The following is a 16,784-nucleotide window of genomic DNA, read 5'->3' as shown; positions in this document are numbered from 1 at the left end:
GAGGGAAGGGGGAATTTCCTCACCATGGTGTCTAACAAGAGGAGCTAATTTTATTTAACAGTTATTTTACACACACTCTGGTTCTGCGACTGCTCCTACTAGAACCATTCTCACTGTGTATTTTGAGAGCTCTTCTTCACTGCTGATTTTTGGTCTCAAGACAGTGAGATTGGGGGTGTCTCGTCTCCTCTGTTAATAAGCATTGAAGCCTAATTAGCCATATTGTTGAGAAAGTCCCAAGTTCTGCCCCACCCCCATCCTTGGAATGATAGCTTTCTAGTTCCTGAGCAAAACAGCTGAGATAGGAGATCATCATTACATGCTCTCAAAGTGTCTTGGGCTAATTCTATGGAGGGGGCATGAGGAAGGGCAGAGATTTTGAACTTGACCTGATAGTCTGTGGGGAACCAGTGTATGAGCAGACCGCTAGGATGCTGCTGCATTTTGGAAAAACTGAAGCTTCTATCAAATTTGAAGTGCTTATTCCTAGGCATAGCAAGGTGCAGCAATCTAGCCTGGAACTTATGTAGTGTAAGTCATCACGGCCCGGTCACAATCCCCTGGGCTGGGGCTCCGACTCCCAGCCAATCTCAGGTAAAAAAGATTTTTTTCTAAAAGCTACAGCTAGCTAACACTCCCGCAGCAGCAGGGTGTCCAGAAGGACAACGCTGCTGACCACAAAATCCCCGGCTACATTTGTTGGATGTGTCCAATGCAACAACTATTGCAAGGAGATAAAAACAACAGAGACCACCTCTGGAAAGCAGAGATGGAAATTTTGCCCTGGAAATGGGCTAGTGTTTTAATAGATTAGACCATGAGGGAAAGGGTGAGGCACATAGTGAGTCAGAAATAGGCTGTGGGAATTTGGAAGTTATTTTGGGTTTCTTTAGCAACAAAATATGTATTAGAAAGGAGAGAAAAAGGAGCATTTCATCCCCTTTGGAAAAATCCAGTTACACTTAAGGAAAGACCAGAGATTCTATGCTGTAAACATACAGGGGGGTGTTAGGGGAGATACATGCTGTGGAGAGAGGTTAGTTTGGATTTGGGATCTCTCGGCTTTATTAAATAACAGATGTATAGGCATTCAACCCCCCAAAACAACTCAATGAGGCTGTGACCTACCACCAGAGGGGACTTGTAATGGAGAGCAACAGCCTGGAAATATAACCCTTTGGAAGGCCTGATCTCTCAAATCCTGTGTTCTCCTGACAGTAAGTTTGGACCCTAAAGATTCTAGGGTTTATTTAGAATTGGGCAGACACTTACATGATTGAGAAGATACTGGACAATGATCTCATGGCCAGAGGCAGCTGCTTCCATCAGAGGTGTATATCCATACACAGGCTCCCTGGGTAAGAGAGAAAAAGCTCATGTAGGTTGGACTCAGGACAGGTGAAATTAAAGATATAATATGGTTTGCTGGTCACATACAGAAAAAGAACCAAAGAGCAAATCTCGCCCACTGAATACTGAAGCAGAACCCACACCCCAGCTTGCCAAGCCTTCGCAAAAGATCTCAATTTCCAGAGCTTGAAAACTGGCCCCTTTAACCAGCACAAAAAGTTAAATTGAATTCATTACCAAATGAATTCATGAAGCCATGTATTACTCAAGAAAGCACATCCACTAAAATGTCATTTTAATCCAGGGGTTCTCAAACTGGGGGTCGGGACCCCTCAGGGGGTCAACGAGGTTATTACATAGAAGGTCCCGAGCTGTCAGCCTCCACCCCAAACCCCACTTTGCCTCCAGCATTTATAATGGTGTTAAATATATAAAAAAGTGTTTATTGTTTATAAGGGGGGGGTCTCACTCAGAGGATTGCTATGTGAAAGGGGTACAGTACAAAAGTTTGAGAACCACTATTTTAATCCCTCTATCCCAGGCAGGACGGGGCCAACATTATAGCATGTCCCACCAGGGCACCTCCAGCTGAAACCCACCACTCTTTCACCAATGTAGTTAGCAGGAAAGGCAATTCCAGGATGGGGTCAAATCCTGCCAGACACATCCCCGTTTCTGTCTTGCACACCACATTCTCTGCTTTGGCTGTATTTAATATGCATTTTCTACATACATGAATTCTGAACTGTGTTTGTTTGCTGGGGATAAGCTTCAAGCTACGCTTGATCCTTGGTATGCAAAAGAAGTTTTTCAGAACTCTGAGGAAGATGAGCTGAGGTTCAACTGAACACTAATGTCCTACCCTATATACTGTCCAAAGCCAATAGACAGCTAGTACTATGTTATATAAGGGCCTGGAAGGATCTTTTTCCTGTGACACGGCTCTTTGTGTATCACGCAGTTTAGTCACTGATGATGTTGCAAATAGGCCAGAAATTCAAGAACGTACATATTTATTGCAATAAATATTTTATGCATTTACATAACAAGCATTTCTTCCCATGGAAAAATTAAGGAAACAGGGTTATGATCAGAAAGATTTTACTGCTCTGGGTCCTGCAAAGCCACCGTAACTAGGGAAGGAGAGTCAGCTATTCTGCTTCAAGTAGTAAGATTGTCAATGGAGTTTCAGGGCTAGATCCTTGGCAGGTATAAACTGGTTTAGCTCCACTGATTTCAGAGCTACACTGACTTCCACCAATAAGTATCTGGGGTTTTCAGTTTTGGAAATCAATATCATTAGACATTAACAAAATAGAAACAGCACGACCAACACATACCATAGCAGGTTGTTTGATGTGCATGCTACCAATGGCAGGTTCTTAGAAGCATAGGCATGGGAAGCCAGCCAATGTGTTAAGCAACCATGCATGAGCACCGACTGAGTTATACTGGGTCGGCAGCAGAGTGCAACTGAGGTCAGGAGCAAGCTGTAATGCCCTTTCACTTTCACAGAGATCAGCCAAAACAGAACCTCATTTCACGTGATGTTGGTTTAAATGTGGCACCGTGGGCAGACTCCAATCCTCAGTTTACATGGCACTATGATCACTACATTAACTCCAAGGCCCACAGGGATAGTGGATTACATTTTATATCCTTAAACTGCAAGGGAAAAGGAGGGGACAGAATGTATTTTCTTCCTTTATGCTCTGAGCACTTCTTATGCTAATGTGCTTCTTTTGCATTGGAAATCATGTGGAAATCCTTGAGACAGAAAAGAAATACCAGATCTTTTTCTCTTACTTGCAGTTGGCGTTCGCCCCATTGTCCAGTAAGAATTTGACCATCTGCTGGTGTCCAGCACTGGTGCAGTGGAAGAGGGCAGTCCAGCCATGAATGTCCTTCATCTCCAGCTCTGCGCCTTGCTTCAAGAGAACAGAGAACGTTCTTTACTGCAGCATCTCTCCTGCGTCTGTTAGCCATTGCCCTCTGAGCTGTGGTTCTGGGAAAGTTTGAATCCCTGTCAGGAAGCTGAATTTACAGCAGCACACTGAGCTTACGGTTCTCTGTCAGAACTGCTGGAGGATTCCACTCCTCAGGCATTTCAATTTTGCAATAGCAGCTTTTCCTAGCCATTCCTGAACACCCACCTGGAGGAGGAAGTAGGCAACGCTCTCATTGCCACAACTGGAGGCCAGCATGAGTGGGGTCTGCCCTTCCGGCGTCGGGACGTTCACATTCACTCCCGCCTCCAGCAGCAGATGCACGATGGTATCATGCCCGATGTAGGAGGCGTACATCAGCGGGGTCCAGCCACCACAGTTTCTCTTATTTAAATCCAGTTCCCCACTTCAAAAAAAGGTAAGTAAAAAGAAATCAGCTGAACCAATACTAAAGCTGGTCACAGCTGCAGCACAGACCCTTGTAGTCAACAACATCTTTTTTACCTTTGTAGTTAAAATAAAAACAAGTCAGGCACTGGAGCCTTGCTACACTGTGGCTCCCCATTAGCTTTAACTCCAGTTCAGCTGAATCAGTGGGAATTTGGGGGGGGGGGGGTGAATTTCCCCATCCCAAACATGGCCCACAAATCACTTTACACTGAGCAAATGATCTGATACCACTGAAGTTCAGTGGCAAAGGGTCATTATCCTAGTGCAGCCTGACCCTGTACTGCTGTCATTTAAAAATATAATCAGCGTAAGTAACAACAAAGCTGTGTTAGTCACACTCTGCTCATTCCTTACCGCTGAATGCACTCCTGCACCACCTCATACTGGCCAATGGAGGACGCTGTGTGTAGGTCCAGTGGAACATCCAGCTCTTCTCGACAGATCATCTGGCCTACCCCATGCCACATGGACAGGCTGCGGTTCAGGAGCTCCGATTCGCTGGCTTCATCACTCAGCTCTGACATCATGACCTGTAGAGCCAAAGCATAACAGAACTTTCAGTTCCGACTTCAGGATCTTATAGTACTGTGGTGTGACCACTTGGCTGTGGAGCTGAGACATCCTCAGCTTTGAAGGTGTGATCTTCTTAGAGATATGTTATGCTGAATTCCTACCCATAAACTGAACCCCTCCTCTCCCCTTCCTTGGTCAACAAAGCTCTCCTGTGAAACAACAAGTGGTTGCTGCAAATCCTCCATGACAGCCCTTTACTGTTGTTGTAGACCAGTGGTTCCCAAACTTTAACAACCTATGAACCCCTTTCACTAAAATGTCAAATCTCGTGAACCCCGCTCCTAAAAATGAATATTTCCAGGGATTTTCTCCTTTACACGAGTATAAATTATAAAAGCAGTGATCTTGGAAATATAAAATTTGTTTTGATGCCATGCTTATTACACACTATTTATTATTATTAATCATTACAGTATTTTTATTACATTATGAAAATGGCAACACTCTTCCAAGAGCTCACTTTCGTAGCTTGTATCACTTTGAATAAGCCTGTTATAAGACAAGGCTGCTATGTTTCATCAAGGAGTAATCAGATGTGAAACCAGCATGAAGGTATTTAAGAAGCCAACTCAAAGAGTTCTTCCTACACAAGCATTCAGGTCTTGAGCAGTCCAGGCAAACAATGCACGTTACAACAAAGCTTAAACTTGTTCTTCATCATAATTTTAAAAACTATACTAGCTGCCTATTTAATTTTAAAAACAGCAAAAAATATCCACCTCCCTTTCCATTTCTTATAAGGAGTCTTGAAGTTTAAATCTCCTCAGTGTGATAGATATGCTTGCTTTGGTCTGCTTAGCTCTTGGAAGTCCAGGGGCTCCGGGCTGCTGGCCCCATGGTGCCTGGGGTCCGGGTCCCTAGGGACAGCTCTGTCCGCCATTAGGGATTTTTTTCCCTGAGAACCCCCTGTAACATTTCGCGAACCCCAGTTTGGGAACCACTGTTCTAGACCATTTGGTCCTGTCTACTCTACAAACAACAAAGCAAACAATGCTAGAAATCATCTTTTAAACTGATTTTAAGATTGTTAGCAGCCATGGTTTTGTTCCTTCCTGCAAGGATCAGTTCTGGGTCCAGTTCTGTTCAATATCTTCATCAATGATTTAGATCAGGGGTAGGCAACCTATGGCACGCGTGCCGAAGGCGGCACGCGAGCTGATTTTCAGTGGCACTCACACTGCCCGGGTCCTAGCCACCCGTCCGGGGGGCTCTGTATTTTAATTTAATTTTAAATGAAGCTTCTTAAACATTTTGAAAACCTTATTTACTTTACATACAACAATAGTTTAGTTATATATTATAGACTTATAGAAAGAGACCTTCTAAAAACGTTAAAATTAGAAACCTTAAATTAGAGTGAATAAATGAAGACTTGGCACACCACTTCTGAAAGCTTGCTGACCCCTGATTTAGATAATGGCATAGAAGGTACACTTATAAAGTTTGCGGATGATACCAAGTTGGGAGGAGTTGCAAATGCTTTGGAGGATAGGATTAAAATTCAAAATGATCTGGACAAACTGGAGAAATGGTCTGAAGAAAATAGGATGAAATTCAATAAGGACAAATACAAAGTACTCCACTTAGGAAGGAACAATCAGTTGCACTCATACAAAATGGGAAATGACTGCCTAGGAAGGAGTACTGCAGAAAGAGATCTGGGGGTCATAGTGGATCACAAGCTAAATATGAGTCAACAGTTTAACACTGTTGGAAAAACAAGCAAACAAACAAACATACATACATACATAATTCTGGGATGTATTAGCAGGAGTGTTGTAAGCAAGACACAAGAAGTAATCCTTGCACTCTGCTCCGCCTCAACTGGAGTATTGTATCCAGTTCTGGGCACCATATTTCAAGAAAGATGTGGACAAATTGGAGAAAATCCAGAGAAGTGCAACAAAAAATCATTAACAGTCTAGAAAACATAAGGAAAGATTGAAAAAATTTAGGTTTATTTAGTGTGGCGAAGAGAAGACTGAGAGGGGACATGATAACAGTTTTCAAGTACATAAAAGGTTGTTACAAGGAGGAGGGGGGGAAAAAAACAACTTTTCTCCTTACCTCTGAGGATACGACAAGAAGCAATGGGCTTAAATTGCAGCAAGGGCGGTTTAGGATGGAACGGTTTAGGGTGGGCAAAATTTCTCGATACTTTAAATGACTGCTTCTTGGAGCAGCTGGTACAGGAACCCACAAGGGGAGAGGCAATTCTCTATTTAGTCCTGAGTGGAGTGCAGGATCTGGTCCAAGAGGTAACTATAACAGGACCACTTGGAAATAGTAACCATAATATAATAACATTTAACATTCCTGTGGTGGGAAGAACACCTCAACAGTCCAACACTATGGCATTTAATTTCAGAAAGGGGAACTATGCAAAAACGAGGAGGTTAGTTAAACAGAAATTAAAAGGTACAGTGACTGGAGTGAAATCCCTGCAAGCTGCATGGACACTTTTCAAAGACAACATAATAGAGGCACAACTTAAATGTATACCCTAAATTAAAAAACACAGTAAAAGAACTAAAAGAGAGCCACCATGGCTTAACAACCATGTAAAAGAAGCAGTGAGAGATAAAAAGTGGAAGTCAAATCCTAGTGAGGTAAATAGAAAGGAGCATAAACACTGCCAAATTAAGTGTAAAAATGTAATAAGAAAAGCCAAAAAGGAGTTTAAAGAACAGCTAGCCAAAAACTCAAAAGATAATAAAATGTTTTTTAAGTACATCAGAAGCAGGAAGCCTGCTAAACAACCAGTGCGGCCCCTGGATGATGGAGATACAAAAGGAGCACTTAAAGACAATAAAGTCATTGCAGAGAAACTAAACGAATTCTTTGCTTCAGTCTTCACAGCTGAGGATGTTAGGGAGATTCCCAAACCTGAGCCATCCTTTGTAGGTGACAAATCTGAGGAATTGTCACAGATTGAAGTGTCACTAGAGGAGGTTTTGGAATTAATTGATAAATTTAACAGTAACAAGTCACCGGGACCAGATGGCATTCACCCAAGAGTTCTGAAAGAATTCAAATGTGAAATTGCGGAACTATTAACTATGGTTTGTAACCTGTCCTTTAAATCAGCTTCTGTACCCAATGACTGGAAGATAGCTAATGTAACGCCAATATTTTAAAATGGCTCTAGAGGTGATCCCGGCAATTACAGACCGGTAAGTCTAAAGTCAGTACCGGGCAAATTAGTTGAAACAATAGTAAAGAATAAAATTGTCAGACACATAGAAGAACAAATTGTTGGTCAAAGTCAACATGGTTTCTGTAAAGGGAAATCATATCTTACTAATCTATTAGAGTTCTTTGAAGGGGTCAACAAACATGCGGACAAGGGGGATCCAGTGGACATAGGGTACTTAGATTTCCAGAAAGTCTTTGACAAGGTCCCTCACCAAAGGCTCTTACGTAAATTAAGTTGCCATGGGATAAGAGGGAAGATCCTTTCATGGATTGAGAACAGGTTAAAAGACAGGGAACAAAGGGTAGGAATAAATGGTAAATTTTCAGAATGGAGAGGGGTAAACTAATGGTGTTCCACAAGGGTCAGTCCTAGGACCAATCCTATTCAACTTATTCATAAATGACCTGGAGAAAGGGGTAAACAGTGAGGTGGCAAAGTTTGCAGATGACACTAAACTGCTCAAGATAGTTAAGACCAAAGCAGACTGAAGAATTTCAGAACTATCTCACAAAACTAAGTGATCGGGCAACAAAATGGTAAATGAAATTTAATGTGGATAAATGTAAAGTAATGCACATTGGAAAAAAATATCTCCAATTATATATACAATATGATGGGGACTAATTTAGCTACAACTAATCAGGAAAGAGATCTTGGAGTTATCATGGATAGCTCTCTGAAGATGTCCACACAGTGTGCAGCGGTAGTCAAAAAAGCAAGTAGGATGTTAAGAATCATTAAAAAAGGAATAGAGTAAGATGGAGACTATCTTATTGCCCTTATATAAATCCATGGTACGCCCACATCTTGAATACTGCATACAGATGTGGTCTCCTCATCTCAAAAAAGATATACTGGCATTAGAAAAGGTTCAGAGAAGGGCAACTAAAATGATTAGGGGTTTGGAACGGGTCCCATACGAGGAGAGATTAAAGAGGCTAGGACTTTTCAGCTTGGAAAAGAGGGGACTAAGGGGGGATATGATAGAGGTATATAAAATCATGAGTGGTGTGGAGAAAGTGAATAAGAAAAAGTTATTTACTTGTTCCCATAATATAAGAACTAGGGGCCACCAAATGAAATTAATGGGCAGGAGGTTTAAAACAAATAAAAAGAAGTTTTTCTTCACACAGCGCTCAGTCAACCTGTGGAACTCCTTGCCTGAGGAGGTTGTGAAGGCTAGGACTATAACAGGGTTTAAAAGAGAACTAGATAAATTCATGGAGGTCAAGTCCATTAATAGTTATTAGCCAGGATGGGTAAGGAATGGTGTCCCTAGCCTCTGTTTTCGGAGGGTGGAGATGGATGGCAGGAGATCGTTACCTGTTACCTCTGGGACACCTGGTATTGGTCACTGTCGGTAGACAGGATACAGGGTGGATGGACCTTTGGTCTGACCCGGTATGGCCATTCTTATGGTCTTATGACATTAGGAAAATTTCCTGTCAGGGTGGTTAAGCACTGGAATAAATTGCCTAGGGAGGTTGTGGAATCTCCATCATTTGAGATTTTTAAGATCAGGTTAGATAAACACCTGTCATGGATGGTCCAGATAATACTTCATCCTGCCGTGAGTGCAGGGGACTGGACTAGATGACCTCTTGAGGTCCTTCCAGTCCTACGATTCTATGATTCTCTCTCCAGTCAAAATATGGTTAAAATGGAATTTGAAAACCCTTGTCAAGATTAGGCATTAAATTCTGTTTGTTAAGTGCTGACAGCACGCTCTGCACTGTACAAGAGAGAAGTGATTCCTCATGTGAACCGTTTATAGTCAAAAGAGACAAAATACGCACAGGGGAAACTGTAGGAAAACCCTAGAGAGAGAGGAAAAACCCTGCTTAAACTGAATGGTGGATGTTAGTAATGACAACTGTGTCAAATGCTGAGTTGCCTTTCAAAATAAAGTAGTAACATCACCTGAATGCAGCTGACTCCTTTAATGCGTCTTCAGGGCCTACAGAAGCAACCTTGCTAAATTAGTGCTTATTTCCTCAGCACTTCAGGAGCAGCTTAATCCTGCCTCTGTGCATCTTGGAAATTGCTCAAACACATTTTAAATAAATAATGGACCTGCCAGTTGATTTGCAGTTTGCCCACTGGACTGGATGCAGTAACTTAATTACAAAAGGTAGCATAATTTCATGACTGCCTAAAAGGTTAAGGTCCATTTTCCTTCCCTAGACTGTGGGAGATGGGAATGTGTTAATCACCTATAGATGGGATCACACATTTGCTCAGCTCTTTAATAAAGCCAGCTGACACAGCTGGCTCTAGTGTTTTCTGTCTTATTTGTATTTTCTTAATCATTTGGAGTTTTGGGACAATAATTATTTCTCTTTCTTGTAACCTATTAAAGACTCATTTATCTCAAAACCCAGCCCTTCTCTTCCACACACCTATACACTTTTATAATACAAAAAAAATGGAATTCAATCTATTCTACATAATCAGGATGTACTGGTACATGACGGTTGCTTTATTAGGCTAACTCCCAAGATACTTATTTTGCATGATGGTATGATTATTTCTATGACAGTAGTGCCAGAAGGTCCCAACAAGAAGGGGCCCTCACTGTGCTATGCCATGTACAAACACCTTAAAAAGTCTGTCTTCACTGGGAGAAAAGAGGTGTGGCATCCTTAACTCAAGGTAAAATCCTGGTGAAGACAAGGCAGTCTGTCATTTTCACGCAAATGAGCAATCCAGGTTAAAAACTAGGTTCTCCCTTAGTGTCTTTACCTTCACTTGCTAACTGGTGTGAAAACAACAAACTGCCTTGTCTTTGCTAGCATTTTCCCTTGAGGTACGAACACACCTTTTTACACAGTGAAGACGCAGCCACAGTTTGACATTCCAAGTGTACCTTTAAAATTTAAATAAAGATTAGAACATTCAAGGCCCTCCACAACTGTGCCTCTGCCTCCATCTCATTTACATAAGAACATAAGAATGGCCCTACTGGGTCAGACCAAAGATCCATCTAGCCCAGTATCCTGTCTTCCAACAGTGGCCAGAGCCAGATGCCCCAGAGGGAATGAACAGAACAGGTAATCATCAAGTGATCCATCCCCTGTCACTCATTCCTAGCTTCTAGCAAACAGAGACTAGGGACACCATCTCTGCCCATCCTGGCTAATAGCCATTGATGGACTTATCCTCCATGAATAATCTCTTTTTTTTAACCCTGTTATGGTCTTGGCCTTCACAACACCATCTGGCAAGGAGTTCCACAGACTGACTGTGCGTTGTGTTCCTACTGCCTTCCCTCTGCTCAAGCTTCCCACCCAACTGTTCCTTTCTTTCATCCTCAGTTCTGTGCTGTCATTATCATTAATAATCATTTTTATTACAGTAGTGTCTAGTGATCAAACAAGATCAGGGCCCCATTGTGCTAGGAACCATACACACAGAAAAGTAGACTGTCTCTGTCCTGGAGAGCTTACACTCTAAATAGACAAGACAGCCAAAGTTCAGGGGAAAAGGATATAACACACAAGCAGAGTGAGCAATGTGATGGCAATAAATGGCACATTCATACCAAAACTCTTTTTGGAGGAGGATTAGCTAAATGGAAAGGTGAGCAGGACAAAAGGGCAGAACAGAGGGGAAGTTATGACTATTGTATTACAAACAACAAATAATAATACCACAGTAGTCTCACTGAAGATAATGGGACTACTCAAGGTTGTAATCACTGTCTGGCAGCATGTTTTTGCAGCATAGAGCTCTTCACTTCTGATGCAGTAAACACACAGCAGTATACAAGGAAGAACAATGGTCCACTGATTAGAGCACCAGCCTGGGACTTGGGAGACCAAGGTTCAACTTCCTGCTCCATCACAGACTTCCTGTGTGATCTCGGTCAAGTCACTTAAGTCTTTCTGTGATTCAGTTCTCCATCAGTCAAATGGAGATAATAGCACTGCCCTATATCATGGTGGGAGGGAGTTGTAAGGATAACTATATTAAAGATGGGCATGTGCTCAGGTACTAGGACAGTGGTAAATAAATACCTTAGGTAGCTATAGTCCCATGGAAGTAAATGAGTATTCATGTGTGTAAAATTACTCATGGGTTCAAGCAGCTGCCTTAACCAAACCACACCAGGTGGTTGGCAATAAAAACCAAATGCAACCAATACTTTTATTCAGTTTGTCATTTTTAATCTCCTTTTTTAAAAAAATATAAAAAGCCTCTGTTCCTAAATGGGACACCTGGTTATTCAATAGATTCACCCCTAAAGAAGAGCCTAGCGTAATCATCTGTTGCTTTAGGCATCTTTTGCTACATTGATTATATTTGTACATAAACAACAGAACAAAGCCTAAATATTACATCTGGAAATGAACTTTTACATTGGATCCTACATGATGATTAAAACAGAACAAACCCTCCTCTCAAAAATAATACCACATAGAGCTCTCCCTCCACACTGAGTCTGTGAACCACCACTGCCCCATCATGAACCAGTCTAGGAGCTTCTGTGCAGCCTTGCGGCTGTACTCCATAGGAAATATAGCCATCCCCGAGAGATTACACACGTTGGGAGCCTTCGGAGCAAAAGCATCCTGGGCACAGCCTGTCCCTTAAACACACGTGGCCAGTTTCTGCGGTCGCAGAGCAACATCCGTGCAAGGTGCTCCTAGGGTGGGGATGGGAGGTGCCTCTATCACTCCCGTTTTTAGGCAGTGGCTTGCCCTGCAGTCCACCAGCTGCCTCTTAGACTACTAGACACAGCAAGCCAGCAGCTGCCTCATCCCGGGGCACCGAGCAGCTGGAGCCAGCCGGCCCCAACGGGGACCCGCCTCAGCGCGGCTGCCTGGCACCAAAGCGGCAGAAACCGGTCGGCCTCAGCGGTGTACCCACCCCAGCGCGGCTGCCTGGCACCGGGCGGCTGGAGCCGGCCGGCCCCAGCGGGGTCCCTGCCTCAGCGCGGCTGCCTGACACCAGGCGGCAGAAGCCGGCCGGCCCCAGCGGGGTCCCCGCCCCAGCACCCCCAGGCGAAGGTCGCAGCCTGGAAACCCCCGCTCGTCCCGTGCGTCACCTCGCCGCACTCTGCCAGGGCCGGGCACCTCGCTCAGCGCCGCTCCCGGAAGTCCCTCGCGCGCCCAGAACGCTGGGAGCGCAGCTCCTACAGCTCTTTCCCTGTGACCAACCGTGGCGAAACTACAAACCCCACACTACCTCGCGGCAATTTGTTGCCTACCCCCCCAATCCTGCTAAACAACCAATAGAGAATGAGACTCCCATGAGGCTGGGCTCAAATTAACCAACGAGATACGAGAAAGAGGAAGTTGAGTGAAGTCCTGGCAGGGAAAAGGCAGGAATTAGCAGTCTGCGATAAGGAAGGGGAGATGTAGGAAGAAAGGAATGGATTAGAATTAGCTATTTGCTCTGGGAAAGGGCTTTGTGTTTAGTATCGGAGGGGTAGCCGTGTTAGTCTGTAGCCACAAAAACAATGAGGAGTCCGGTGGCACTTAAAGCCTAACAGATTTCTTTGGGCATAAGCTTTCGTGGGTAAAAAACCCACTTCTTACGATGCATGGAGTCTCATGTGCATGGAATCTCCACGCATCTTAAGAAGTGGTTTTTTTACCCACGAAAGCTTATGCCCAAATAAATCTGTTAGGCTTTAACGTGCCACCGGACTCCTTGTTTTTTTAAGTTTTTATTTTTTGCTTTGTATTTGTGAGCTAGAATTTATTCTGCCAGGACCTCGGCAGTGGGGCGGAGCAAGCGGTTGGGAAGCGGCGAGGGGGCTCTGAGGTGTGATGTGAGTGGGGTGGGTGGAGGAGGGTTAGCGCTCCGCTGTGTGGCGAGACCGTGGGGGTGGACACCGGGGCTGGGAGGGGGGGCAGAGTCGGGGAGACGGTTTGCGGGCAGGGGCGCTGGCGATGGTTGGCCTGGTTACCATGGGAACGGGAGGAAGCGCGGGGGCGGAGCCAGGGAGCGGCTGGGGACGGGGTTGGGGCCGAGCCCGGCGGCCGCTCGAAGCTGTTGGGGCCGAGACGGTGGTTGGCCTGTGCAGAGGCCCGGGGCCAGGGCAGAGGGGCCGCGGCTGCCAGCCTGGCGGGAGAGGCCGCGTGTTGTCCCAGATCAGGGCTGGGACGGGGGCGTGTTCCCGGATCCGCTGTTCAGCCCAGTCAGGAATGAGCCGGGGAAGGTGCGGGGAGCAAAGACTGCGGCTCACGCCAAGTTGTTTAGCTTCATGTGGACCCAGGCGGACCTCCAGAGGGTCCCACCCAGGGCAGGGCACCACAGGGCAGATGGAATTCAGGGTCGATAACTGCAAAGTGGCGCACGTCAGAAGGGAACATTTAAACTATTCCTGCACCGGGGCAGGGTACCATGTTAACGGTGTCCGTTCTGGAAAGGGGCCTGAGCATTATTGTGAACAGCTCAATTCAGCAGCTGCTTTCAAAAAAGCAAGCAAGATGTTAGGTGGCATAAAGAATGGGCTGGAGAATAATAGAGAATATTATAACGCCATCATTATGAATCAGTGTTGTGGCAGTATACTGTGTGCAGTACTGATAACTGCATCTCAAACAGGATATTGCAATATTACAAGGGGTTCACAGAAGGGTGATTAAAGTGGTTAGGGTAATGGAAAATCTCATATAAGAAAGATTGAAAAGACTGGGATAGTTACTTTAGAAAGGAGACTAATAAGAGGAGACATGATGAAAGCCTATAAAATAATGAATGGTATCAAGAAGGTAGATCAGGACCTTCTGTTCTCCCTGTCTCTTAACATAAAAACAAGTGGACACAATGGAATTGCAAGGTGGCAAACTCAAAACTGATATAAGGAAATACTTTTTCACACAACACATAATTAATCCATGGAACTCTGCCACAGATTGTCACTGAGGTCAAAAATTTAGTAAGATTAACAAAAGATTGTCCATATGGATTGGACAGAGGCAGTGTGGTGTAATGGAAAGAGGGAACCCTGGTGCACTGCCTGCTGGGTGAGCATGGTCACTTCACTGCACTGTGCCTCAGTTTCCTCAACCATAGAAGGGGGATAATGATACTGACCCTCCTCCGCCTTTGTGAAGTGCTTTGAGATTGACTGTTGAAAAGCACTAGATAAAAGCTATTTATAAGGATAGCAAGACTATCACAGAATTGTAATAATTAATGCTAACAAATTTTGGAAGAGATGTTAAATATCATAATTCAGGTTTTAATGCAATTTCTAGATATTAGGGGCTAGGAGGGGAATAAACCTAAAATTAAGGGTAGATTATCTCACTTCTACCTAATGCAAGGGTGGTTGCACCTTCCACTGAAGCATCTGATGCTGGCCAGTGGACAACATGGACATTGGGTCTGATCCAGCCAGGCTATTCCTATGTTTCCTGTTACTATCTCCACCTATGAGAGAGATCTTGGGTTTCATATGGGGAACTCCAGGCCTCTGTAGATCAGAAAAGGCACCGGCGGGGGAGTAACCCCAGTAACCAACTCATCCCAGCCTCATGGGAGTAACCTTGCATTCCGCAGTTCCCATTCATTCTCTAGAGGTGACGTCATTCTTGTGCTAATCTCACCACATAAATCCAGCCCCATGTCAGGCATCAGATGCCGTGCAAACTCAACACTGTCCGATATGGATAAAGGAGACACATTAGATGGATGACATGCAAAGCATTCACAGGCACGTTATTCACCTTGTATATCTTAAATTGTAAGCTCCTTGGGCAGAGAATGAGCCTTGCTCTGTATGTAAAGCACTCTGTCAACCTGCTGCAATACAAGTGATTTAAGAAGTATAATATAATCATAAGCGTAATTAAATCAGTGACTGAACTCCATACAATAGCAGCCTCCCAACCTTTATTACCAGTTAGAACAGATTTACTCCCATTTTCAATTCCTGTGGAAATCCAATGATTGTATCACAAATTGAAAACGAAAAGGTCCCCTAATAGTATGAATTATGCAGCGAGCAAGGAGGCAGCCTCCACTGCCCCTTGTGAAATACCCCTTCTCAATCTACTGTAGGAAGAAGCCAGGAAAGAACCCACTCTCCATAAAAACGAGAAGTCAAAATCCAAAGGGCAGATCTTTGGATCCCCTTTGTGCTATTATTGCAATCCAAAACATACTTAAAGCATTCCCTTGTTATGGGGGAACCTTTGACTGGCATAGAGCTGGCAGTACTAACTTTACATCACCCCTTCCTGCCCCTCTCCTAATGTAAGGGGTGAGCTGAGGTATGTGTGAGGGTGCTATTAGAAGCCAGCACAATTTAGAACAGCTCTGAGACTGTTCTAAATTATGCCAGGGGCACAAAGATGTCAGCCTCATTGGACTGAGGTGGAAAGACAGGTTCCATATAATCCATTATACTGCAGATCATGTCCAGTGCTGGGGTATTGCTGACCGTATAACAATCAGAATTACAGGATTCCCAAGAATTAAGCTAAAGCTTAATGCACAAGGGATCCATTCCTACCCTGTGCTGATGCTACCTCTTTTTCTTTAGTGGCACGTGCTGAAGCCCTTTGGCCTGTCAGTTGGTTATATGGGAGCTGTTTCAAATGGCATCAGAAGGACAAGGTCAGGAAAGAGAGGATCCATCTGAGGATCTTACAACCCCTTTCCGGGGCAACAGAACCTTACACTGGGGAGCCATCCTCTCTGCAGTGAAAGACCAAATCCCATCTCTGGATTCTGACACCTCCGCGGTAAGCATTGCTGTCCAGCATCCTTCCTCACTATGTTCCACAAAGGGCTCGCTGAATGGAATCTGAGGATCACCTCATTAGTGAGGAGCTCTTGAGTAGCCAGCATTACTCTCAATGGGCCGCTCATCTGCTGGGAGCAATGCTGTAGTGGGCATTAGTCCAGGAGCTCTGTAATTGTCAGAATGCTGCGCCCATCCTCCCCCTTGTGTTCTCATCATCTCAAACACTACTGAACGCAGGCCTGAGTCTACAATGTGCTGAGCATCCTCAACTCTCGTTGAAGTCAGTGGGCATGGAGGGCACTGCCATCTTGCAGCATGAGGCCTCCTGTGTTGTTCATCTGTCTAACAAAAAGCACACCATGAAATATGCAAATGACCACATTTAAATGGAATTTTTTTGTTTTTCTACTTCATTCTGCTGGGGTATTAACTGTAGCACTGTCAGAAAGCCTCTGAACATGCCTCTCTGTGGCTGAAGATCATGGAAATATGATCCTTGGCAGAGAGAAGATCTGGGTTCTCTTTGCTGCTCTGCCACTGACTCGGTGTGTGACTGTCAGAGAGT

At 44.3% G+C, this 16,784-nt stretch overlaps 2 protein-coding genes across 7 annotated transcripts in view; one reads left to right on the top strand and one right to left on the bottom strand.

The window, feature by feature from the left end:
- Window positions 1–12,725, bottom strand: part of ANKS3 (ankyrin repeat and sterile alpha motif domain containing 3) — a 36,567-nt gene extending 23,842 nt beyond the window's left edge. For 2 of the 4 annotated variants that reach the window (XM_005311887.4, XM_065559813.1), the window contains exons 1-5: window positions 12,563–12,707; window positions 4,101–4,276; window positions 3,504–3,702; window positions 3,157–3,278; window positions 1,273–1,354 (exon numbers count right to left, since the gene is read on the bottom strand). In XM_005311887.4, the coding sequence (XP_005311944.1) occupies window positions 1,273–1,354; window positions 3,157–3,278; window positions 3,504–3,702; window positions 4,101–4,273 (576 nt within the window). In that variant the 5' untranslated portion in view covers window positions 4,274–4,276; window positions 12,563–12,707. Of the gene's footprint in view, window positions 1–1,272; window positions 1,355–3,156; window positions 3,356–3,503; window positions 3,703–4,100; window positions 4,277–12,562 lie in introns of those variants that run through there. The other 2 variants (XM_065559814.1, XM_065559815.1) reach the window with 2 other exon arrangements.
- Window positions 12,726–13,147: 422 nt separating this feature from the next.
- DNAAF8 (dynein axonemal assembly factor 8) overlaps window positions 13,148–16,784 on the top strand; it is a 149,273-nt gene continuing 145,636 nt past the window's right edge. For 2 of the 3 annotated variants that reach the window (XM_042854127.2, XM_065559811.1), the window contains exons 1-2: window positions 13,150–13,291; window positions 16,016–16,217. In XM_042854127.2, the coding sequence (XP_042710061.2) occupies window positions 16,071–16,217 (147 nt within the window). In that variant the 5' untranslated portion in view covers window positions 13,150–13,291; window positions 16,016–16,070. Of the gene's footprint in view, window positions 13,292–16,015; window positions 16,218–16,784 lie in introns of all 3 variants that reach the window. The other variant, XM_065559812.1, reaches the window with a different exon arrangement.

The sequence above is a fragment of the Chrysemys picta genome, chromosome 10 (assembly GCF_011386835.1).
Source record: "Chrysemys picta bellii isolate R12L10 chromosome 10, ASM1138683v2, whole genome shotgun sequence".
NCBI classification, from domain to species: domain Eukaryota; kingdom Metazoa; phylum Chordata; order Testudines; family Emydidae; genus Chrysemys; species Chrysemys picta.
The sequence above is the reverse complement of the archived record's forward strand: the minus strand, read 5'-3'. Positions and strand labels throughout refer to the sequence as shown.